The sequence below is a fragment of the Neovison vison genome, chromosome 4, assembly GCF_020171115.1.
Source record: "Neovison vison isolate M4711 chromosome 4, ASM_NN_V1, whole genome shotgun sequence".
NCBI classification, from domain to species: Eukaryota; Metazoa; Chordata; class Mammalia; order Carnivora; family Mustelidae; genus Neogale; species Neogale vison.
In genome coordinates this window covers 146,254,063-146,279,791 of record NC_058094.1, presented here as the reverse complement: position 1 = coordinate 146,279,791, position 25,729 = coordinate 146,254,063, and the positions used below count along the sequence as shown (strand labels likewise).

Below are 25,729 nucleotides of genomic sequence, written 5' to 3'. Positions count from 1 at the left end.
CCAGACACACTAACTATTACTGACATTTCTGAGAAGTCTCACAGTAAACATAACTTATTTGGCTCAGTATTACACAAAGTATTCTGATTTCCAATCTGTTTTTCTCAGTTGTTATAGCATACCAATCGACATCTCAAGACATCAAAAGTTCCACAGAATAATAGTGAGCGATCTGAAGAATACAAAAACAGGAGAGTAATTAGAAAAAAAATTGAGGGGGAGAGGGCAGAAGAGACTATTGGTTCAGTTCTGCCGGGTGTTTTGAGGGGAGCGGTAAAAGAGAGGGAAAATCTTATTTTAAGAAACAGTTCAGCTCCTCACATTCTTATTAGGCATCTAAAATCTAACATAAATGAGTGTGCCACAAGAGGGAGCCACCTCCCATCACATCTGGCCTAGCCTTTCAAATCAAAATGTACAGGGGGTAACATTTAGTCAACATTCTATTTCAAAAATATCCATATAACTTCAACTAAAATAAGCATGAAAGTGCTATTATTCATTTTAAAATCAGTACAATAAAGGAAAAAGTCCCCTTTCTCAATCAGAGCATCTGTACCTGCCACAGTATTATTTTGTACAGGTCAGCTCATAAGCATTCAAGGAAGATGTGACAGGCACAAATGGTCAAAATAAGAATGTAGTGCAAAGGTGGCCAATGGTTCAAAGATGGCATATCAAATGATCTTTATTCCCTAGCACAGTGAATGACCCCAGCAAAAAGTTAATTCTTTCTTCATTTTGCAGAGGGGCAAAGCTTAAAAGATCAGATCAGATTTAATAATTGTTTACTATTAAAATATTAGCCACTTAGTCATGAGTTAACACCTTAACCTAAGTTATTTGATACAAACAACTTGGAACCAGGATAAAATAAAAACAAGATTTAGAGTTTGGTGGAAGGGAAAGCATGGTTCGAAGACAATTGCTCCAGTTTTCATATTCTCATAGCTCTAACTGCAGGGCTCAGAGTATATGCTGATTAAATACAGAGCTGACAAGAAAGAAATCTCATTTATTCCTTGACAGACAAAACTCCTGTATTACTTCCCTTTTTTGTTTCCCTGCTATCAAATGAGTATTTGAACAAAATGGAGCTGGTAGTAAAACTAGGACAAATGTGGAGGCTGCAAATGGCCAAAAATTCTTCTCAAGTATGTATGCTCACTTCTCAGCAACATGACTGCACCAGTCCTATCATCACGAAATGAATGCGGGTTTGGCCATTTCACTTACTTTAGCCAATGGACATTATTAGCAAACACAGCACAAGCAGAGGCTTGTCACTGGGGACTGCATTCTCTTTGCTCTATGGAACTCTTATCACAACCATCATGTGTATGAGCCCAGGCTAACCCACTACATGATGAAAGAAATGTGATCACCACTACAGGTGACACTGCACCAAACCACTAGACATACAGCAAGATCTCCCAACTGACCTGCCAACCACCAGACGTGAATGAGATCATCCAGCCCCAGACAAGATAACAAAGACCATAAGAACACTCTAGACAGCCCAAAGAACTGTGAGAAATCACTTTAAGCTATTACATTTTCAGGGTTTTGTTTTCTACAGCAAAAGAATTGATACAGATAGGGTACAAACTTAAAATAAAAATCCGTGTATAGGTTTCTATTCTCAGACTTTTATCATCCAGTTTGACATTATATCACTAACCTCAAAGCTACATCATTAGAGAAATGACATGACCAATTAATATATAATTTCACATCATTTTTAAATGTTTCAGGCAACTCACAAGGATAAAGATGAAGGTGGAAAACATTATTATACAAGTAAAAATAATTCCAAAACCAAAAGAATTCAGACTAGGATGCCCTGATCCTGTCACTGTCATGTGTGTGTCGTCTGTGTGTGTGTTACTCTGCTGTATACATATGTACACGCATAGCCACCAAAAAAACCTCAAACGTTTTAAGGATAAAAGCTAAACAGGTACGAAAATGAGTTTCTATGACAACTATAGAGTAATTATTACAAATATAAACACTATTACTATAAAGATCATAGAAATGGCTACATTATTTGTCACCTTTTAGTTTCAACATAACTGAGGGCAAATGAATTTTGGTTAAATTTTGGTTGCTCAGATTTTAATTAGGAAGGGAGGGAAGGAAGAATGGATGGATGAATGGAAGAAAGGAAAGGAGGGAGGGAGGGAGGGAGGAGGAAAGAAACTAATCTCATGAAGATGGACTTAGTTTGGGTTCTACAAGCCACTGGTAGTCAGGATCACCAGGATGCATTATCAATAGCTGCAGTAACAATTATGTCATCATATACAGTTACCCTGCTGGTGGTATTAATTCTTGGGGTCTGATCTATTTTATTTTATTTTTATTTTTTTAAAGATTTATTTATTTGACAGAGAGAGATCACAAGTAGACAGAGAGGCAGGCAGAGAGGGAGGGAGGGAAGCAAGCTCCAGGCTGAGCAGGGAGCCCGATGCAGGCCTTGATCCCAGGACCCTGAGATCATGACCTGAGCCGAAGGCAACGGCTTAACCCACTGAGCCACCCAGGCGCCCATCTATTTTATTTTTTAACATTTTATTTATTTATTTGACAGAGAGAGTAAAAGAGCACAAGCAGGGGTAACAGTAGAGGGAGAGGGAGAAAAAAGTTCCCTGCTGAGCACGATGTGGGGCTCGATCCCAGGACCCTGGGATCATGACCTGAGTGGAAGGTAGACGCTTTACTGTCTGAGCCACTCAGGCACTCCTTTGGGTCTGATCTAAACTTGGGCATATGAAGACCTCTTTTAACACTGAAATTAATGAGGCTTTATTTATATTTCAAGCTTTAATTTATGCAGAGAGTATAATAGTAGAATACAAGAAAACTTGGAATATAGATCTTTAACCCACTGAGCCACCCCGGTGCCCCTGGAATATAGATCTTAATTATTAATCCATAATCATTTATTATATCGATATATTATTTATGTAATTGATTATATAATTATTTTATATATAAATACTACATAATATATTAATCAATTATATAATTAATATAAATCATAAAGATTTTTATCATAAATAAAATGTTTAAGAATTTTATTATAAATAAAAATATATAGCGATTCAATATATAAATAATACGTTATATAATAGTTAATTGTGCAATTAATATAATTATTAATTATTATTAATGACACATTAAAATATATACTGTTTAATCCACTAAAAAATAGTGCTAACTCATTACACAGATTTTTTTAATGCTATTAAGTATATTTTCCAAACTAAGATTAGGTAAAAACAACCAAGGTCAGATGTGCATCCTTTGCTATTAACTCATTCAATAATTTCTTCTCACATGTTTCTAGATCTTTTGAATAATGCTTTTCAGACTTGTTTTGACTGGATCAAAGGTTTTTCAGAATATAAAAGGCAGAAAGGGGAATTAAAGGGTAGTTACTGGATTACAAAATTTTAAAATTCAGAAATTTTCTACAGCTCTGCTTTCCTCTGCTTTGTAAAAATCACTCTTTCTCAAATAGAACAGGTTCTACTGAACCTAACCCCTTGAACTTGTTAACACGAAGTCATGACCAAATCATCAGGCTGGAACATGAATTTGGCTTTATTTTCCGTAACCTGTCTTTGTTATGGTTGATATTAAGTGAAACTATATTCCAATACTGATTGATACCTCCTTTCCTTGCTCCCCTAGAATACTAATCACAATTAGTTCAATTAACATTACGTCAACCAACTGTTTTGGTGAAAACAAATTCACCTAGCAGTTTGTAGGCTAATTCATTTGCCATCACCAAAATGCATAGCTTCACTATGTGATTCTACTAACATGCATGCATGATGCACAGTAATAGCATAGATAAGGGGAAGAAGGATGCTGGAAGAGAAGTAAGGCACAAGACACATTTTCAGTTTCTCCAGATGAGTGTTAATGTCGTATTCTAAAAGGTACTCAGAACTTCTAAGTTTTCAAAAAGAGTGATCAGTAAAATGAAGTCCTTAAACACCCAGGAATAAAACTCAAAAGAATGTGTAAGAGCTATAGGATGAAAAAAAAAAAGTACTTATTATTGAGAGGGGAAAAAAAAAGACAAATGAAGAGAAATCCCATGATAACAGACTGGAAGATTAATATTGTAAAGACACCGATTCTACACAAATTTGAACTACAGCTTCAATGGAATCCCAATCAATATCCTAAGCAGATTTTTCTGTGGAATCAGAAAAGCTAACTGTCAAGTTTATACGGAAACATAAAGAGCCAAGAAAATCTTGAAGAACAGCAAAACTGATACTTACTCCACTAGATACCATCAAAAGACACTCTTAAGAGATTTTCACTCAGAGGACATACTTACAATACATATAGCTGACAAGATTCTCACCCACAATGTATTAAGAAGTCCAACAAACTAATTAGAAAGAAAAGCAAATAGGAAAATGTACAAAAGAGTACACTCAAAGTTGAGTACACTCAACTCATTGGTTTTAGAAAGAGGATATCCAATTGAACAATAATTATAAAAAAAGAAGCTTGACTTCCTTATTCATCAGAGAAATGCAAATTAAAACCACAATGAGATATTACTCCACAGGGACCAGAATGGCTAAAATGAAAAAGACAGACACTAACCAAGATAGCCTGTGGAACAGGGCTGGTGGGAATGTAAATTGATACAATAACTTTGGAAAACCCGTACTATCTAGTAAAGCTAAACATGTGCGTACTTTTTGATCCTGATATCCCAATCTTATATACATACCCAAAAGAAACCTGCTCAGCGGGGAGCCTGCTTCTCTGTTGCCCTCTGCCCTTCCTCCCTGCATTTGTTCTCTCTTTGTGTCAAATAAATAAAATCTTAAAAAAAAAATCAGTTTAACAAAAGCTTCAAAAAGTTTATCTTTAAAAAAATTTTTAATTGAAAATGAAAAACAAAGCTATCATATGATGCAGCAATTTCACTTGTGGGTATTAAACCAAAGGAAATGAAATCACTATATTGAACAGATAGATGCACCCCTGCCCCATGTTTACTGCAGGTCCCTTTCCCCCAGGTCCTGGCAGCCACCCATCTGCAGTCTGTTTCTATAGATTACCTATTCTGATTATCTCATGTCAATGAAATCATACAATATGGGAGCTTTTACATCTAGTTTTTCACTCAACATATTTTGAGGGCTCATCTGCACCACATGCATCAGCATGTACCCATATTTCATTCCTTTTATGGCTCAGTAATCTCCCACTATGTCCATATATTATAATTTAGTCAACTCCTTATCTGTATATAATTTATTTGTGCTAATTTTTGATCTTCAGTATTTGCTGAACTCCTTACCCTAAATTAACACACTAAAAATCCTCATTCAGAAGCTAGCCATCACCTATTCAACAAAATGGGAAGTCACAATACTATGCTAAGTCAATATAACAACACTCTTTGAATAGCCTGTTAATATTCTACGAAATATTTCTAACCAATAGCCCTGCGAATTGAGTAATATTATCTTTATTTTGTAGGTGAGGAAACTCAGACTTAAGAGCTTAAGTAGCTGTGTGGTGTCACAGCTGGTAAATGGCAAGACCAGGACAAGCTCCCTTCTCTTTCCATCCAGCCCATATCAGAGCTCATCCAGTTACCCAGACTAACCCAGTCACACTACAATGACTATACAGTATTACTACAAATTAAATTTGAAAGAAAGGTTCTCACAGTCAGGAAAAGAAAAGCCTCAAGTTATAAACTGATCTGGCTCTAAACCTGTTATAAGTTAATCCCTATAATTCACAAAGCATTTTCCCAAATAAAAAACGCTATAAATGATTTTTAAAAATCAGTCTCTGGGTGGCTTAGTGGGTTAAAGCCTCTGCCTTTGGCTCAAGTCATGATCCTAGGGTCCTGGGATTGAGCCCCGCATCGGGCTCTCCGCTCGGTGGGGAGCCTGCTTCCCCTCCTCTCTCTCTGCCTGCCTGCCTCTCTGCCTGCTTGTGATCTCTGTCAAGTAAATAAATAAAATATTTTTTAAAAAAAATCAGTCTCTGGAGGGATACCACAAATTAGATTAAGAGATAGGACTTTTCCTGGGAAGGACTCAAGAAATCAGAAATAAAAGTAAGTATGTGTGCATGTGACTGGATATCCAGACTATCATTTAAGACGGAGACTGTAACTTAAAACATATATCAAAAAAGAAATGTACTCAGAGTAAGTAAAACAGTTCCGGATGAAGATTAAGGATATTGTGTTCTACTCCTGGTACTGCTGCCAACATTAAAATAGTTACTTCTATCTATGTTTGTTTGCTTATCTGTAAAGTGAGAAAGGTTAGGACAGATGATCACTAAGACCTCTTTGAGACTTCTTTACTTTTTTCTCTCCTTCCAAACTAGAACGATGCCGATTATTACTTAGGAAACTGGGAACTTTAGCACCCATAAATATGAAAACTGGCTGATCTCCTGGCCTAAGCCATTCCTGATCTGAAAGCGGTAACAAATGGCAATGGCCTTTTAGATGAGTCCACATTCGCTTTCAAGAGCCAAAGGACTTGATTCTGCCTCTGCTTCCTAAAATAATATACATTCTATGCCAAAGAGAAGGGTAGGAAAAGGAAGTTAGCTCAATAAATGCACTGCTACGCTAATCTCCTCACATAAATATAGAATTAACGGATTCCTTTGTACCACAATATATTTAACAGCTAACATTTACTCAGCACCCACTATCTGACACATCCAGTGTTAAGCAATTTTAAGACATACAGCAAGAAGACAACATTAGGTGATTTTTGGGTAAGAGAACTGCTTACATGGAAAATATATGGCTAAATTCATCTCACTCCTTCCATTTCCAAAATAAGTATTTGCAAGAAAGGACAGCAGAATCTTATTTCATTAATTATCTTTAAGAAAAAAAGATTAAGTAGACTCTGAAATTTAAACTCTTATGATCACATCAAGAAGGTAATTTATTCTTGGGACGCCTGGGTGGCGCAGTTGGTTGGACGACTGCCTTCGGCTCAGGGCGTGATCCTGGAGTCCCGGGATCGAGTCCCACATCAGGCTCCCAGCTCCATGGGGAGTCTGCTTCACTCTCTGACCTTCTCCTCGCTCATGCTCTCTCTCACACTCTCTCTCTCTCAAATAAATAAATAAAATCTTTAAAAAAAAAAAAAAAAAAAGAAGGTAATTTATTCTTAATAATCACAAGAGTTGTCATTACATCCTTACCTTTTTATTTCAAACCTGTAGCAAAATAAAAAACTGAAACTTGTCTTAAACATGTAAAAGCTTTACACAAAACAAAACTAAATACCTCTTACCTGAGCATGAAAATTGGACATAGTCGTCGTTTCTATATCCTTCTTTCCTAATATCTCCATTTTCACTGGCGAATTGGGAAAATTAAATGAAAAGTAGTCTAAAAAGTCAGGTAAGTAAGTAGCTGCCCCATGAACAATACCCATTACATAGAAAGCTGCAGAGTTTTCATTTTCACTGAACACTAGATCCACAAACTCTTCTGCAAACCTCTTCATCTCCACAGGAGACAGGTGGGAGAGTTCATTACTGTAGGCGTGGATAACGCTTGCACCTCCATTAGGCTGGTGCTCAATATGAATGAGCTGTTTGAACTCCAAAGTGTCCAACCTTTTGAGGTTATTCTGAACCCGTGGCTCCTTTAATGAGACAAATGGAAACTCACTATTCTCAGGAATTTTGGACTCATAGTTCTTGCTATCCAAACTCTTTCCACTGTAATCCTTTATATTATCATTTAGGATGCCTTTGGCTTCTTGATCTTCAACATCAGATAGCAATCCTGAGCAGATGGTTTGAATAGATTTGCTATACATTTTTGGACGCTTCCGTTTTTCATTCTCTTTATGTTTCTTTTTCTTTTTCTTCTTTACTTTTTTAATTTGTAAGTCTTCGGCATTTGTTTTTGGTTTCTCCTTCCCACCTGCTGGAAAAAATTTCTTTAAAGTCTCTGTATTTTAGTTACTTAAAAAATCATGCTTAAGGAACTGTCTTACAATAAATAAGCAGTTTACTCAGATTTAGGTTTATATTTAGGACTTGTTTCACAAAGTACTGATAATCATAATTTAGTCTCTCTCCCTCTTTCTACACACACACACACACACAAACGAACACGAAGGCCTAGGACAAACTTATACCTATAGTGTGCAGTACCATTCTGACATGTAGCAGATTCTCAGTCAGTGTTTACTAAAGTAATAAATGGAAGTTTTAGAAAGCATTATCTTCACATTTAAATGCAGAAAATAAAAAATGGGAAGGTAAACAGAGGTCAATATGGATAACAACCTCCAGATGTTTCCCACTGATATATAGCATCATTTTTACTCATCTAAGTTCTTCAAAATTATGTGTGTCAAGACTTGTAAACCATAAAGGGAGAAAGCGACTTGCATAGTAGAAGAGCAACAAATGCAGCAATTCCTTAGCTTTTTACTGTATTTCCTCAGTAAATTACTCTCACATCTAAAATGGGCTATTGTAGAGGTCCACTGGAGTCTGCAAAGCTCCTGATGAAAACCCAGTAAGGCACCATAAAGAAGATGACAGAATTAGAACAATTTCTCATGTCCTAGGCATAAATGATACCATGTACTATTGTTCTAATTGTTCTAAAGAGATGAATATAAAAGTAAAAGATTTGGGGCATTATAAGCATATATTTTTTTTCTTTTTTAAAAGATTTTATTTATTTATTTGAGACAGAGAATGAGAGAGAGAGCATGAGAGGGGAGAGGTCAGAGGGAGAAGCACACTCCCTGCCAAGCAGGGAGCCTAATTTGGGATTTGATCCCAGGACTCCAGGATCATGACCTGAGCCGAAGGCAGTTGCTTAACCAACTGAGCCACCCAGGCGCCCATAAGCTTATATATTAATAAGCTTCTGTAACTGAAGTCAAGTAGACTCTGTACCCAGAAATTTAGAACTCCAAAAAATAAAAGAATAATCCATGGAGTCTATACAGCTACATATAAACATGTAACATTATCATGATATATTTCTGTACAGTAAGAAAAAAGGAAAAAGTAAACAGCTTCAAAAGAAAATATTATGCTTCCTAAGATAATATGAGAAAGCCAATAAGGTAAGACTTAAGAAGGCATTCAGTGTTCCTACCTGTTATTTCACTTTTATAGACAATCCTGTTATGAATTAAATCTTCCCAATCTCCTTAACTAAATTTTTCTATATTCACATGTCTTTTATTCATGTCTCCAGTGAGTGAGATCTCCTGCCTACTGTTCAAAATAAGTCCTTCCCACCAATTCCAAAAGCCCTTACAAAAATAGTTCCCTCTCCTCTTATGACAAAACTTTTCATAAAGAACCATCTATTTCAAGTGCCTTCCGTTTATTACTTTATCACTCTTATCCCTTAAATTCTAGGTCTGCATCCAGTCTACTCAAATTTACTTTCCCAGAATGTTCAAATGTCAAATCCAGTGATATTCTTTCAGTCACTCTTCCTGATCTCTCCAAGGTTTAACAATAATCCAGTTCATCCTTGATTTTTTAACTTCCTTATTACATTTTGGTCTAACAGCTTCATGACCAGCATCCTGAATGCTGAAGCCTTATCAATCTTTCTATAAATTTTATATAGTCTTTGATCATACTCATCCACTGAGTAAACTTCTTTCAAGGGTTTTCTATACTTAGCAAATAAAATATAACCACCCCAGGATGGAATCCCAAGACAAAACTCTCAAGCACTTCATTCACTGCTCAATCTGCACTACTTACAATTTCTTATAAAACACTTAGTCCTTCCTGCCTTATCTCTCTACTACTTGCAAAGGCATTTCCTCTCCCTAAAATACCCTTGTAATGAACTCTTTCTTAACCATTCCTTAGAAATAACTCGTATCCCTTCCTTCATTTTTCTTTCCCTCAATTCTCTAGTAGGAACTGGAATCACTTTATTCTAAATTCATGTAAAGTCATTTTTTTTTCACTCAGAGGATACCTCTGTATCAGATGTCCTTGCACATACTGTATGAGTGAAACAAGTAATTTTGATAGGAATTCAGAGTGAAGTAATACTTTTCCCCCGTCACTGTAATCATCAGGGCATTTAATACATCGTTACAGATAAATATTTAATGAATCCATGAATGAGAAGATTTCTCTCACCAACAAGCTAACTGAGGTTTATGGAATTTTTCCTTGTCTCCCTTTCAGCCAAAGCTTTCCACAATATAAATGCCACTAAATCCTAATCTTGGAAACAATAAACATAAAAATGCTCTCAAGCTGGGACACCTGGATTGCTCCAGCTGTTGAGTATCAGACTCTTAGTTTCAGCTCAGGTTGTGTTATCAGGGTGGTGAGATCAAGCCCTGCAACGGGCTCCAAGCTCAAGCTTGCGTGCACACACACACTCTCTCTCTAATAAATAAATATTAAAAACCAAAAAAATTCTCGGGGCGCCTGGTCTCAAGGTCCTGGGATCAAGCCCCCCATCTGGCTCTCTGCTCAGCAGGGAGCCTGCTTCCTCCCTCTCTCTCTGCCTGCCTCTTTGCCTAGTTGTGATCTCTGTTTGTCATATAAATAAATAAAATATTTAATAAATAAATAAATAAAATTCTCTTAACTTGATGGCAATTCTAAAAGGGGAAGTTTAATGTGAACAGTAAATCATCACTTTCTAAAAATTCACAAATATGCCATGAAGACTAACTTGGTATAATCATGAAAAGCAAAACGGGTGGCTCAGTGGTTAAGCCGCTGCCTTCGGCTCAGGTCATGATCTCAGAGTCCTGGGATCGAGTCCCGCATCGGGCTCTCTGCTCAGCAGGGAGCCTGCTTCCCTCTCTCTCTCTGCCTGCCTCTCTGCCTACTTGTGATCTCTGTCTGTCAAATAAATAAATAAAATCTTTAAAAAAAAAAAAAACTTTTCAACTTTATTGATTAGACAGATTTGTAAAGTCATAAAATTCTCTGAAGAGTCTACTTAAATTTGACGGAGAGAGAGGGATTACAAGTAGGCAGAGAGGCAGGCAGAGAGAGAGGGGAAAGCAGGCTCCATGCCAAAAAGAGAGCCTGATGTGGGGCTTGATCTAGAACCCCAAGATCATGACCCAAACTGAAGGCAGAGGCTTAACCCACTGAGCCACCCACGTGCCCCAGAAGTAAATAAATGTATTAACAAATTCATACTTGCTACCTAGGATGAACTATCAAAACATTAGATTCAGGTTAATATCTTAAGAACAAAATCAGTAATAAAAAAATTAAAATAGGGAAGTAATCAGAATAAAAGACAAAAGACGTTTTATATGTAAACAAAATCTAAATGAGTCAAGGAAAAAAGACAGTAATGAATTAAAGAAACAGAACTTAAAGGTTAAAAGGCCTAAATATAATAACTAAATTGAAAATACATGTAAAATGGGGCACCTTGGTGGCTCAGTAGGTTAAGCGACTGCCTTAGGCTCAGGTCACGATCCCAGGGTCCTGGGATGGAGCCCCATATTGGGCTCCCTGCTCAGTGAAGAGCCTGCTTCTCCCACTCCCTCTGCCTGCCCTTCTGCCTACTTGTGCTCTCTCGTTCTCTCTGTCAAATAAATAAATAAAACCTTAAAAAGAAAAAAGAAAAATACATGTAAAATTACACATTAAGTGGACTGCCAAAATAAACAATTTCATTTGAATGAGAATATAAGCTCAACATCCTATTACTTTTATGCCTAACACATGTTTAAAAAATAAAATAGAAAACATCCAGTCATAAGGATATATGTTACTTTGAAATGAAATAGGTACAACAGGAGAGGGATGAAAATAGCAATAGTATTAAATAGTCAGATTAAAAAAATGCAAAATAGGGGAACCTGGGTGGCTCAGTGGGTTAAAGCCTCTGCCTTCGGCTCAGGTCATGATCCCAGGGTCCTGGGATCGAGCCCCGCATCGGGCTCTCTGCTCAGCAGGGAGCCTGCTTCCTCCTCTCCCTCTGCCTGCTTCTCTGCCTACTTGTGATCTCTGTCAAATAAATAAATAAAATCTTTAAAAAAAAAAAGAAAAAAGAAAAAATGCAAAATAGTAAAAAATCAGTTAAGAGAGTCTCATTTTGAGCGTTAAGGAATTAAATTCCCAAGACAAGCTACTCTGTAATTAAATACTAAACTAAGCACAAGATGCAGAAGAAAGTTAACGTAACGTGCCTGAGACTGCTAATCTTAGAAAGGCCTGCTTGCAAGGTTGGCGCCTGGCTGGCATCTGAGAAACCTGTTCTTTGGGAATGTTCCCACAATTCCCTGTTAAGAGTGGCTCACTATACCTAAACTTTTTGTGTAAGCAATATGTATTATATTGAACATATCTTCCTTCTGAGAGCCTGGAATTTTTATACATGCTGGACAGAAGATGCCTGTGTAATCAACCTTCAACAGAAATCCTGGGTATCAAGTCTCTAATGAACTTCCTGGCAGACAACATTTCACATGTGTTGTCACAATTCAGTACTCGAAAAATTAAGTGTATCTTGAGTGATTCCACTTGGACAGTACTTTTGGAAGCTTGTGCCTGGTTCCCTCCAGACATCCCCCCATGTGCCTTTTCTCTCTACAGATTTTACTTTATATCCTCCACTACAGTAATTCATAGCCATGAAGACATCTCATCTATATGCAGTCCTATGAATCGTCTTAGTGAATCACCAAACCTGTGGGTAGTCTCCAGGACCTCTGATGGACACAGGTAAAATATACTCTTTACCTTTAAACCAACTGAGACAGTAGCATTCACTAGACAGATTTTTAAAGTTTTATATAATCTGTCATTCATTTCCTGTCTTAGAATGACATATGAAATGCAGTATATAGTGACAAAATTTTAAAATACTTTAAGGAAAAACAAAAATAAAATAATTTAAGGAAATTAGATAATTTTTTTTAAAAGATTTTATTTATCAGAGAGAGAGAGGGAGAGAGAGCGAGCACAGGCAGACAGAATGGCAGACAGAGGCAGAGGGAGAAGCAGGCTCCCTGCTGAGCAAGGAGCCCGATCCATCCCAGGACGCTGGGATCATGACCTGAGCCGAAGGCAGCTGCTTAACCAACTGAGCCACCCAGGTGTCCCGGAAATTAGATAATTTTGAGTATCAATGTTCTTCTCTTCCACTAAAAAGTTTTTTTTTTTTTAAGATTTTATTTATTCATTTGACAGAGAGAGAGACAGCGAAACAGGGAACACAAGGAGGAGTGGGAGAAGCAGGCTTCCCGCTGAGCAGGGAGATAGATGCAGGGAGTTGATCCCAGGACCCTAGGATCATGACCTGAACTGAAGGCAGATGCTTAACAACTGAGACACCCAGGTGACCCTAAAAAGTATTTAAAGTACACCTTTCTCTGTATCTTGTAATTCTTCAAATCAGAGCATATCTTATTAAAAGGATCCTAATAACCACCCATAAAAGAAAGATGGGTTCTCAGTAATTTGGACCCTCAGAAAGTATAAAGGTATAAGGTTGATAGGGGATCCTTCCTCCACAGATCCATGGATCTATGCACACAGTGGACCCCACACAAATACACATACACATACACACAGCACCACAGACACATAAATACAAAGAGAGGCAAAGAGAGATTCAGCTACAGAGAAAGGTGCACACACATAGCTAGAGAAAAAAAGCCCCTCTTTTTCACACACACAGAAACAGAAACAAAAATAGTATATGTTGTTAATGGCTAATTATACAAAAAAAAAGTTTAAAATAAAATCACAAATTTACTGGCATTTATTTCTACCACCAGCCTTAGTATACATTTAGTGTTAATAGAAAAAATAAAGGCTGTCCAGAAAAACTGGTTCTGATTTCATATCTAATATAAGAACTAATATTTATATATAACTCCATTATCATACATAGAAAAAAAAGGAGTAATTAGCTTAGCTATTTTCAACCTCTGGTCTTTTGGGAATGACTTTGGTTTTTTTTTTGCACAGCAATTATTTTCACTCTTCCTAACAAGAATTACCTACCTGTGACCTTTGGTATACTACCAATAATCTTGGATATTGGCTTCTTCCAACCCTCATGCCCCCTGCTCACCAGCAAGCTTCTGTGATATACTATAATGATAAAACTTACCCTCAAAAATACTATAATCTGGGACGCCTGGGTGGCTCAGTTGGTTAAGCGGCTGCCTTCGGCTCAGGTCATGATCCCAGCGTCCTGGGATCAAGTCCCACATCGGGCTCCTTGCTCGGCAGGGAGCCTGCTTCTCCCTCTGCCTCTGCCTGCCTCTCTGTCTGCCTGTGCTCGATCGCTCTCTCTCCCTCTATCCCTGACAAATAAATAAATAAAATCTTTAAAAAAAAATACTATAATAACATCTCTGTTCTTATCACTTTTCACAACATAAAAATGGCTAGAGGATATAAGTATGCTCAGAAAAAGTAGTTGGCAGACATTAACTATAAAAGGATGAGCTGAATAAGCTTATGTTTTAAATACATTTGTTCGGGACGCCTGAGTGGCTCAGTTGGTTAAGCAACTGCCTTTGGCTCAGGTCATGATCCCAGTGTCCTGGGATCGAGTCCCACATCGGGCTCTTTGCTCTGCAGGGAGCCTGCTTCTCCCTCTGCCTCTGTCTGCCATTTTAAACTATTTCTCATAAAGCAAGTAATCCTATTTCATCAGTGAAAAACATTTATACGATTTCTGCATTAATAAAAACTTTCTGGGGAGCCTAAGTGGCTCAGTCAGTTAAGCAGCTGCCTTTAGCTCAAGTCATGATCCTAGGGTCCTGCGATCCAGCCCCGAATTGGACTCCTTGCTCAATAGGGGTCTGCTTCTCCCTCTCCCTCTGTGCTCTCTCTGACTCTCTCTCAGATAAATAAATAACCTTTTTGGCATGTATATAATTATGTACATATCTCTAGTCATACTCAGTTTGATGCAGTTTTTGATGAAAACCTGAAGGAAATGAGACTGGCGTAAAGTAAGAATGAGCATCTATTTTAGATGCTCAAGTGCTGTCATCAAACAATCAATGCCCGAGTAGCCACAGCTTGCAACATTAGCATTATCACAGAAGGAGAAAATTATAAAGACAAAATAAGGGTTGAAAGCCATGAAGGAAAAAGGGGCACATAGTAGTAACCGCACACCACCCCTACCATATTGATTCTGTTATTGTTGCACGAGACCAATAATAAAGAAGGCCCTTCCCTGTTCATAAACTAGCAGAGCTAATTGTTTTTACTGGATACTAATAATAGCTAATGCTTACTGGCTGCTTACAATGGGACAGGCACTATTTTCCAAACGAAACGTGTTTTATTAATTTAATTATTTTTTTCTTACCCAGGTAGGAGATAATTTTGTGCTGTTTTGCAATCACAGGAGTTAATCTTTCATACATGTTTACAAAAAAAAATTCATAGCCACTTATTGAATTATCTGTGGACCAAACACATTACTTGGAACTTCCACCATACTTTATACCTCTTTAAATCTTCACAACGCTGTAAAGCAGTAATTAAATTATTATTTACCTCTGTTTTACAGTAAATTCATCTTCCCCTGGTCATCTTAGAGGTCACTAATTCATTTCCAAAACTACCTCATTTTCCTCCCTTTATCATCACTGGGTTTTCCGTTTAGCTCAAAGTATCTCCTACATTCTTCATCTACTTAGAAGTCAAGGTTACTATTGCTATTACTAAAAAAAAAAAATCTCCATTTTCTGAGGCTATTTTAAATTTTATTTGTATATGTAATCTCTAGATTCACTTATTTCACATAAATGGTATGTAAGGAACCCAACATTCAACCAAGCGACAAGAATTTTCATCACTGTACATTCCACTGGATAAGAAAATAGCTATCTGACTAAACCAGTAAAAAATGACTATTTGACTAAACCAACAGGGTAATGTTAAGTAAACACTTCAAGCATGAATCATTAGCTGCTGTACAACACTAGGGTGGTTAGATTTGATTCCTGCCTCAAAGTCTTACAATCTCATTAGAGAATATAACAAAAACACATTGTCAAAAGAAATAGAATAAAAGGACCATGCACCTAACTAAGTCATCATCTTAAGCTCTACTTCTTCCAAGGTCAAAAGAATTTTATCAAGTATAAAGTTCTGACAAGTAGAAAACAGAGCTTAAATAAAGTGTGACCAAGAAATAAGACAAAGAATGAAATGAAAATACAGAATCTAATATTGTTTCTTAAATAACATAAATTTTAACCAGTTATTTCATTACACATATGGTACTACAGCCTTTTCTTCTTAATGTAGAGATAATGGTTTATTAACACATAAATTCAGTGTCAAATTAATCAAAGTCATTGTGTTCTGATCTACAAATTCTCAACTTAATAGGGTCAGCTAATGAATTTGTTAGCTGTCTAGCAACCAAAGTGCCACTGACTCTTCTCTTGTTACCAGAGTGAATTTATAACTGTCCTTACTTATATTTCTCCCATACATATTCCCTGAAAAAGTTCAGATTTATTGATAGGATTTGTATTATTATCCAGCCACCGCCCACCATGTATGAACAGCAACTGAAAACAAATGTAACAACAGAAAAAAAAAACAGCAAACAAAAAGAGGGCGTTTCTTTAAGCCTGCAAGAAACTCACAGTAAAACAGTATACCTTCTAATTCAGCTCAGAGTAAAACGTTCCCTCTGATACCAGACTATGATATGATGATTACAGTCAAGCATTTTTAAGCTCACTTCTTCTATCATTCCTACCATATTAAAACTGTTTTAGCCTTTTTAGATCTAAATATGGATAAAGACTAGTAATGCAAACACAGAATTAGATGACCTATATTTAAGAACCTAAAAGCCCAACTTTTCTGCTTTTTCATAACTCACTAATTAAATATACTAAAGACATTACTACACAGATTAGAATGCCCCACTATTACAGACCTTTCCATATTCTTACAATTAAAGTTTATTGTCAGCAAAATTCAGTGACAAACATTTCTTATTTGAATCACTAAGCCAGTAAGTAAACTGAGGAATATAATATAGTACAACTAAAATCACTGAATATAAACTTACTTTTCAGCAAAATTTTTACTTCTCCATTTTCTTTCTTGATCTCGTTCATTACTTTATGCTTTTTCTTCTCTCTCTCTTTTTCCTTATCTCGCTCTTTAATTTTGTCTTTGATTTTATCTGAAAGAAAACAAAGAAAATATTTAAAACCACTTTATAATTTTTCCCCAAGAACTACAGTGCAATTTCTAGAACACACCATGAAAAATCAAAATGAAAACAAACATGCCTTTTGTTCTACCTCTCAGGTCTGGGAAAAGATTTCCAAATTTCCTGTCATGTATTAACATAAAACATATAATATATACATCATAAACTATCAAAATTGATCATTATACATTTCATTCTTGAGATTATTCTTTAATTCATGTCAACCACAATATTAAACTAACTTCAGGTCATGTAAAATAACTAACTTCAATCAAGACAGTAAACTACAATGGATAAAATGCTAGCTTTGAAACTGGCCATTATCTGGATTAATATCCTAACAGTGGAAAAATTACTCAATGGCAGTGTCTTAACCTATAAAATGGTAGTCGTTATCTTTCTCACAGGTTACCATTAGGATTAAATGAAAAAATATATAAATGACTACCCAGAGCCTGGTAAACATAAGACTAGATGTTAGTTCCCTTATTCTTACTCCTTTTAAAAAGGATATGACTGATCTGGCTAGCTGGTGATAGCACACGGAGTGTGGTACATAAACAATGAATCTTGGAACACTGAAAAAAAATTTTTAAATAAATAAATACAGTAAAATAAAAGGCTTAAGAACTCTAGGAATCACTGATTTGCATTCTAAAAATTTAAATTTGAGTTTATAAGATTATTTCATATCCAATTCTTGTTCAATCAAGCTACTATGTACACAGCAAAACAGAAGATGTAGAGAATTTCAAAATAGTAATGTAGCCTTTGCCCTCAAAAAAAAAAGCTTAAAATTGATTACAAAGTCATAACTGAAGCACATAAAAACTATAAAAAATATCTTGTAATGTGACAGATTATATAGTATATACGCATACTGCAGAATTTCTTAAAATCCTTCCTTACTTCCTTTTTTTTTTTTTTTTGAAGATTTTATTTATTTATTTGACAGAGAGTCAGGCAAAGAGAGAGGAGGAAGCAGGCTCCCTGCAGAGCAGAGAGGCTGATGCAGGGCTCTATCCCAGGACCCTGGGACCATGACCTGAACCAAAGGCAGAGGCTTAACCCACTGAGCCACCCAGATGCCCCCTTACTTTCCTTTCTATAAATACTACCCAAATTCAAGTCGTATATCACCTCATATTAGATTACCATCTAGATCAGTATTGCCCAGTAGAAATATAATGCTTATCAGATATGTGAATTTGAATTTTCTAGGAATCGCATTGGAAACAAAACCAAACAGGTGACATTAAGTCTAATAATAAATTTTATTTAACCAACAGATCTAATTGTCATTTCAAAATAAAGCCAGCATTAACAAATTATTAATGAGACATTTTACATTGTTTTTCACAGTAAGACTTCAAAATCCAGTATATACTTTAACAGCATATCTCAATTCAAAGTGTTCAAGAGTCACATGACACTAGTGGCTACTATACTGAACAAATCAGTTCTACACTACTTAAACAGATAACTCTCAAAAAATTAAGTCATGTACTTAATAAACATTTTAAACCTTACACTCATTAATAATAAAAAAATACAAATTCAAATAAGATACTTTACCTACCAAACTGACAAAGTGCTTTCTTCAAAGTGGTAATACTCAACGCAGAAGAAAGGATAGTTGATGGCAGAGCAAACGAAAACAGGGACAGACGGATTTAACAAATATGCATTGCTAAGTATAAGCAAAGGGTTCGGGATATAGAAGTGAATAAACAGGAAGTCTGTTCATATATAACTTAAATTCTAGAAATAGATGAAGCTGTTCTCATGCTTCAGACTAGTTTGCTATTCTTCCTTCTTGATGTCTAAAGTCCTTGAAATCCTGTCACAGGCTGTCATCCAGCCATAAAGTGTTACTGCAAATAGCTGGAGCTTAGACACATATATAAGTTAATATTTCCTAAGTAAACATACATTTTTTAACGAACTATTTACATATCCTTTAAAAGTCACTACTGAAGAAAACAGTTACCTATCTCCACATTTCTTTTCCCAATCATCCCTATTAACTTTATTAATTTTAAAGTGTTATTTCAGTAATTACTGAACTTTTTAAAGTTTATTAAGACATAATATAAACATAGAAAAAAATGTAAGTATACAGCTCAATTTTTACAAAAATGAACAAACAACACCCAGCCGCCTTGGTGGCTTAGTGGGTTCAGCCTCTGCCTTCCGCTCAGGTCATGATCCCAGGGTTCCGCAATCAGCCAGGATCCAATCCGCCCCAGATCAGCCCCGCATCAAAGCCCGCATCCAGCTCTCTGCTCAGCAGGGAGCCTGCTTCCCCCTCTCTCTCTTCCTGCCTCTCTGCCTACTTGTGATCTCTCTCTGTCAAATAAATAAAATCTTTAAAAAAAAAACAAATGAACAGCACCTTGGGACCCCTCTTGTCTTCCCTTCCAGTCTTTATGCAGCATCCCTAAGGGTAACTACAATCCTGACTTCTAACCACAAAGATTAAAATAACTGTAGAATTATAATGGCATATATATAATTATGATATAATATAAATGTTCACAGTCACAAAACATAAATATTTTTCAAAATAAAATTAAACTAGCTTCTCAGGAAAAAAAGTGTAATATGGTATTACCCTATTTCTAATAAACTTTGTTTATAAATATATTTATAAATTACAGGCCTTATTTTTTAAAGATATTTATTTATTTGAGAGAGAGAGAAAGAGAGAGCGTGCACGCACATGTACATTAGCAGGGGGAGGAGTAGAAGGAGAGGGACAAGTAGACTCCACCCTGTTCACAGAGCCAGATGTGAAGTTCAATCTCAGGACCCTGAGATCATGACCTGAGTTGAAATCAAGAGTCAAACATTAACCGACTGAGCCACCCAGGGGCTCCCAGCCTTTATTTTTGGAGAGGTTTTAGGTTCTCAGCAAAACTGAACAGAAAGTGCACACAGATTTTCTACACACAACTTCTGCACCTATACCTCCTTATCCATCTAACCATCCATCCATCCATCCATCTATCTCTGAGAGCAGGAGCATGGGTGGGAGGCAAAGGGAGAAGAAGGAAGAATCTTGAGCAGACTCCATGCTGAGCATGGGGCTGGATTCAATGACCCTAAGATCAGGATCCGAGCTGAAACCAAGAATTGGCCACTTAACTGCTTAAACAATTGTGCCACCCAGGTGCCCCAATATATATCCCAATTTTTTGAAAATATAATTAATACAAACACATTAAAAAAAATCAGACTGAAAGATAATAGCACAAATTATTAAAAGCCATTTTTTTTAAAGTAAATTCTACACCCAAGGTGTAGAATTATTAAAAGCCATTGTTTTTTAAAGTAAATTCCAAGGGGTGCCTGGGTCACTCAGTGGGTTAAAGCCTCTGCCTTCGGCTCAGGTCATGATCTCAGGATCCTGGGATCGAGCCCTGCATCGGGCTCTCTGCTCAGTAGGGTGGCTGCTTTCTCCTGTCTCTGCCTGCCTCTCTGCCTACTTGTGATCTCTGTCAAATAAATAAATAAAATCTTTCTTAAAAATATTAAAAAAAAAAAAAATTCTACACCCAAGGTGGACTTGAATTCATGACCCCAAAATCAAGAGTCACAAGCTCTACTGACTGAGCCAGGCAGGCACCCCTAAAAGCCATTATTTTTAAGTAGCAAAAAGTTTTAAAGTCTCTCCAAAAGGACCATATTAATTTCATAGAACAGGAAAAAAGGTCCTAGAATATGCCTTCTGGTATAATGCTATGTAAAGATAAACTGAAGACGTTAAGTCATTATATGACAAACATCCAGAAACAAAACAATGGCACTGCCAAGACAAGAGTGATGGACAACATAACTATAGTTACCTCCCACCCCACACTCAAAACCTTCTAAGGAAAGGAAGCAAACAAGTCATCCTATATATTCATAGCAGAAAAGCATTTTTGTGGGATAACTGCTGTCCCAACCTACATACCTGTCTCAATCTTTCAAGCTACCTTTCACTCTTCCTAGAATTTTTGCTTCTTGTCAGGGCATATCCTTTTTCAAAATCTAACTTCACCTGCCTCCCCCTGCCCGCCCCCGCCTGCCTCTCTGCTTACTTGTGATCTCTCTCTCTGTCAAATAAATAAATAAAATCTTTAAAAAATAATAATTTTAAATGCCTCCATTAAATATTTCATCATCATGTTACAGATAACACAAAGATGTTATAATGTGTTTATATGTTACAGGTAAACATGTTACAGCTAAAACAAAGTGGAAAGCCTACAAGTTCAGAAGACCTAGATCAAGTTCTGCAACCTTGATAACAAACTTTCAGATCTCCCATTTCAGCTGTAAAATGGAGTTTATATAAAGATTAAATAGGAAATATATACAAAAGCATTCTGAAAAGATATAAGCCTTATATTATCTATGTCTAGCTCTCTATCCATAGTGTTGAGCCATAATAAACATTTTTTGGTCATAATTCAAAACACCACTGTCTGTAAAAATCTCAACTCTGCTGTCATTACATTATAATGCATTCATACTCATAAAAGGCACTTCTACATCTTTTCACAAGGAAAACAGCTCCCTAGCCCCATGTTTACTGTAACATATTGTTCTTTAAAAAACGGTCATTCTTGGGGCGCCTGGGTGGCTCAGTGGGTTAAAGTCTCTGCCTTCGGCTCAGGTCATGATCCCAGGGTCATGGGATCGAGCCCCACATTGGGCTCTCTGCTCCGTGGGGAGCCTGCTTCCTCCTCTCTCTCTCTCTGCCTGCCTCTCTGTCAAATAAAAAAAAATTAAAAAAAAAAAAAAAACGGTCATTCTTAAAAAATCATTTCTCTTCATGACCAAGAATTTGTATGATTTTTATCCTTCATAGTCTAACCTAAGGTTTGGAAGGAATATTTAGCTAATTATTGGAATAAAAATCACTCTACCATAAGAACAAGAAGATACCTATTTTGAAAAGTCCAACTTAACACAAGGACTACAAGTTTTATTTTAAAAATAAAGGTGGGGGGGGGGAATGCCTGCATGGCTCAGTCAGTTAAGTGTCTGCCTTATCATTATCCCAGGGTCCTGGGATTGAGCCCCACATGGGGCTCCCTGCTCAGCAGGGGAGTCTGCTTCTCCCTCTCCCCCCTCCCTGCTCATGCTCTCTCTCTCTCTCACCCTCTAACAAATGAAATCTTTTTTAAAAAATTAAAAATGAAAGTAAATAATTAAAAAATAAAAATAAAAAGGGGGTCAGGGGACAGAGGAAAAACAGATACAAACAGACCCATTATAGAGTTTGAACCTACAGGAGCAGAAGGAATATAAGAATGGAGAAAGGGAAAAGGAATAAATGACTAAGTCATTATGAACCAGAACAAACTATAAATTACATGTGTGGAAAAATACACATGTGCTAAAGATATACACTGTTTGTAAAAGTTAAGACATAAAAAAGAAAACTGATTAAAATAACTTCAAATAAGATATAAAAGGGATTTTTCTATTATAATAATATAACATATTCTATTTATTTAGCAATATATTTCTACTGAGCACTTACATGCAAAAGATAAAAATAAATAATAGTGGCGTACTAAAGAGTGTTACAATCAACAATATCATTTGATTCCTACTGCTGGTAAAGCTATGCAAAATCAGTTCTTAAATAACAAATAATTGTTTTCATTTGGTTATAATAGAATTTACTAGTCTTCACCTGTATTAAAGTCATTATAATAATACAGAGATGAAAGCATACACACACAAATATTAGATGAATCACTTCAGTAAGGAGAAAGTCAAACTTATAAAAAGCATTGTTAGAGAATCCTTTTAAGAGATTTTTTTAATTTTTAAATTTTTTTAGAGAGAGAGGGAGGAGGAGAATAAGAGAGGGACACAGAGGAAGAATGAGACTCTTAAGCAGGCTCCACGCCCAGCATGAAGCCTGAGTGGGGCTAGATCTCACAACCCTGAGATCATGACCTGAAATGAAATCAAGAGACAGACTTGCTGAACCCACTGAGCCACCCAGGCACCCCTTAAGAGATTCATAATACAACAAAAATCCATTTATCTCGAATCTTAAGAATTAATTCATAGTTTTAAATAACAGAAGACTGCCACTATTTTTTAATCGTTCTAGTAACTTTCAAAAATGTATTATATACTTCCCTGTTTAAAAAATCTAAGAAATATATTCTTTTCATTGTGACAAATATTTAAACTCATTATCATACTCATATTGATGAATACAAAAACAAAACAAAATTTACCTGTTTAAAACTAAAAAACAGTATTTGAGTATCATTTAATTTTCATTTTCTCAGGCATCATTTATCATTCCACGTATGAGAGGTGACAGCTATAACTTCTGGCAGTCACCAACAAACAGGCTCATTCTCATCACTCTGTGCTACAAAATCAAACCAGGCCCAGTAATACTATCCTGTATAACACAGTAGACAGGTTATATCTAGCCTTATTACAGCAAATTTCACACTGTACTCTTTCTGTTATAAATGTATCTTTCTCCTTATAAGCATTGTATCATGTATTTTTTTTTGTTTGTTTTGTTTTTAAAGATTTTATTTATTTATTTGGCAGACAGAGATCACAAGTAGATGGAGAGGCAGGCAGAGAGGGGTGGGGGGAAGCAGGTTCCCTGCTGAGCAGAGAACCCACCCGATGCGGGACTCAATCCCAGGACCCTGAGATCATGACCTGAGCCGAAGGCAGAGGCTTAACCCACTGAGCTACCCAGGGCACCCCTCATATATGTTTTTTAAGTAGAGCCTTTTTTTAAGGCTCTACCTCAATGTCTGAGTCATAAAACAGAGCCTGTGTCATAGTAAGAAATTATTGTGTTATTTTCTACAGTACATCATGACTTTCTTTCCTTTTATGTGCTCTACATTGATCTTTGTTAATCCTTCCTTTCCTTATCATACCACAGCAAGGAAGTAAATTCTTAGTCCTTACAGCCTTCCAGGAGCAGTTCCTCAAATTTGTATTTCCCTTTTCTAACTGCCCTGGTTGCTTTTAACAAAAAATCCTAAGATTTAATGAAACCACTCCTCCAAAAACATTAGGGATCCACAATTTTATTGTGTGTAAAGTCTCAATAATAAAAACAAATAATTTTCCTTAAAAGACCATGTGGTAGGGGTGCCTGGGTGGCTCAGTGGGTTGAAGCCTCTGCCTTCGGCTCAGGTCATGATCTCAGGATCCTGGGATGGAGCCCCACATCGGGCTCTCTGCTCGGCAGGGAGCCTGCTTCCTCCTCTCTCTCTCTGCCTGCCTCTCTGCCTACTTGAGATCTCTGTCTGTCAAATAAATTAAAAATATTAACTTAAAAAAAAAAGACCATGTGGTAATTTCTTTTTTATATATATCTCTTTTTATAGGAAAAATTCTTACAACATAGTATTTTTTAGAAAAAAATATTGGAAAAAATAACACTGCAGGAGAACCTAAGTGTATCAGTTGGTTCAGCAACAGACTCTATATTTTGGCTCAGGTCCTGGTCTCAGAATCTTGAGAGGGAGTCCTGCTTCCTGCTCCATGCCAGCAGGAAGCCTGCTTGGGATTTTTCTCTTCTTCTCCCTCTGCCCCTCCCCCCACCCCCTGGGAGCATGGGTATTCACGTGCTCTTTTTCTCTCTAGTAAATAAACGAAGCTTAAAAAAAAAAAAAAAAAGACAAAGGTGCAAAGGACATAAAACAAATTCCAAAAACTCTTAATGTCAAATTAACATAAAAAAAAAAAAAAGCTCAACTGGAGCGCCTGGGTGGCTCAGCCGCTTACGCATCTGCCTTCAACTCAGGTCATGATCCCAGAGTCCCAGCATCAAGCCCCCTCACCCTCCATCAGGCTTCCTGCTCAGTGGGGAGTCTGCTTCTCCCTCTCCCAAGCCCCTCTCATGCTCTCTCTTTCTCTCAAAAAAAAAAAAAAAAATATATATATATATATATATATATATTTTTTTTTAAAGTTCAACCTGGGGCGCCTGGGTGGCTCAGTGGGTTAAAGCCTCTGCCTTCAGCTCAGGTCATGGTCTCAGGGTCCTGGAATCGAGCCCCACATGGGGCTCTCTGCTCAGCGGGGAGCCTGCTTCCTCCTCTCTCTCTCTGCCTGCCTCTCCGCCTACTTATGATCTCTGTCTGTCAAATAAATAAATAAAATCTTTAAAAAAAAGAATCTTTAAAAAAAGTTCAACCTTGGGCGCCTGGGTGGCTCAGTGGGTTAAGCCGCTGCCTTCGGCTCAGGTCATGATCTCAGGGTCCTGGGATCGAGGCCCGCATCGGGCTCTCTGTTCAGCAGGGAGCCTGCTTCCTCCTCTCTCTACCTGCCTCTCTGCCTGCTTGTGATCTCTCTCTCTGTCAAATAAATAAAATAAAATCTTTAAAAAAAAAAAAAAAAAAAGTTCAACCTTGCACCTGGTGCCTGGGTGGCTCAGACTTGATTTTGGCTCAGGTTATGATCTCAGAGTCAACAGATGGAGCCCTGTGACAGGCT

At 36.8% G+C, this 25,729-nt stretch overlaps 1 protein-coding gene across 1 annotated transcript in view; it reads right to left on the bottom strand.

Moving 5' to 3' along the window:
- RSBN1L (round spermatid basic protein 1 like) overlaps positions 1-25,729 on the bottom strand; it is a 71,277-nt gene that overhangs the window by 16,082 nt on the left and 29,466 nt on the right. The window contains exons 2-3 of the mRNA XM_044245888.1: positions 17,090-17,206; positions 7,329-7,972 (exon numbers count right to left, since the gene is read on the bottom strand). Coding sequence (XP_044101823.1) covers positions 7,329-7,972; positions 17,090-17,206 — 761 coding nt within the window. The remainder of the gene's footprint in view (positions 1-7,328; positions 7,973-17,089; positions 17,207-25,729) is intronic.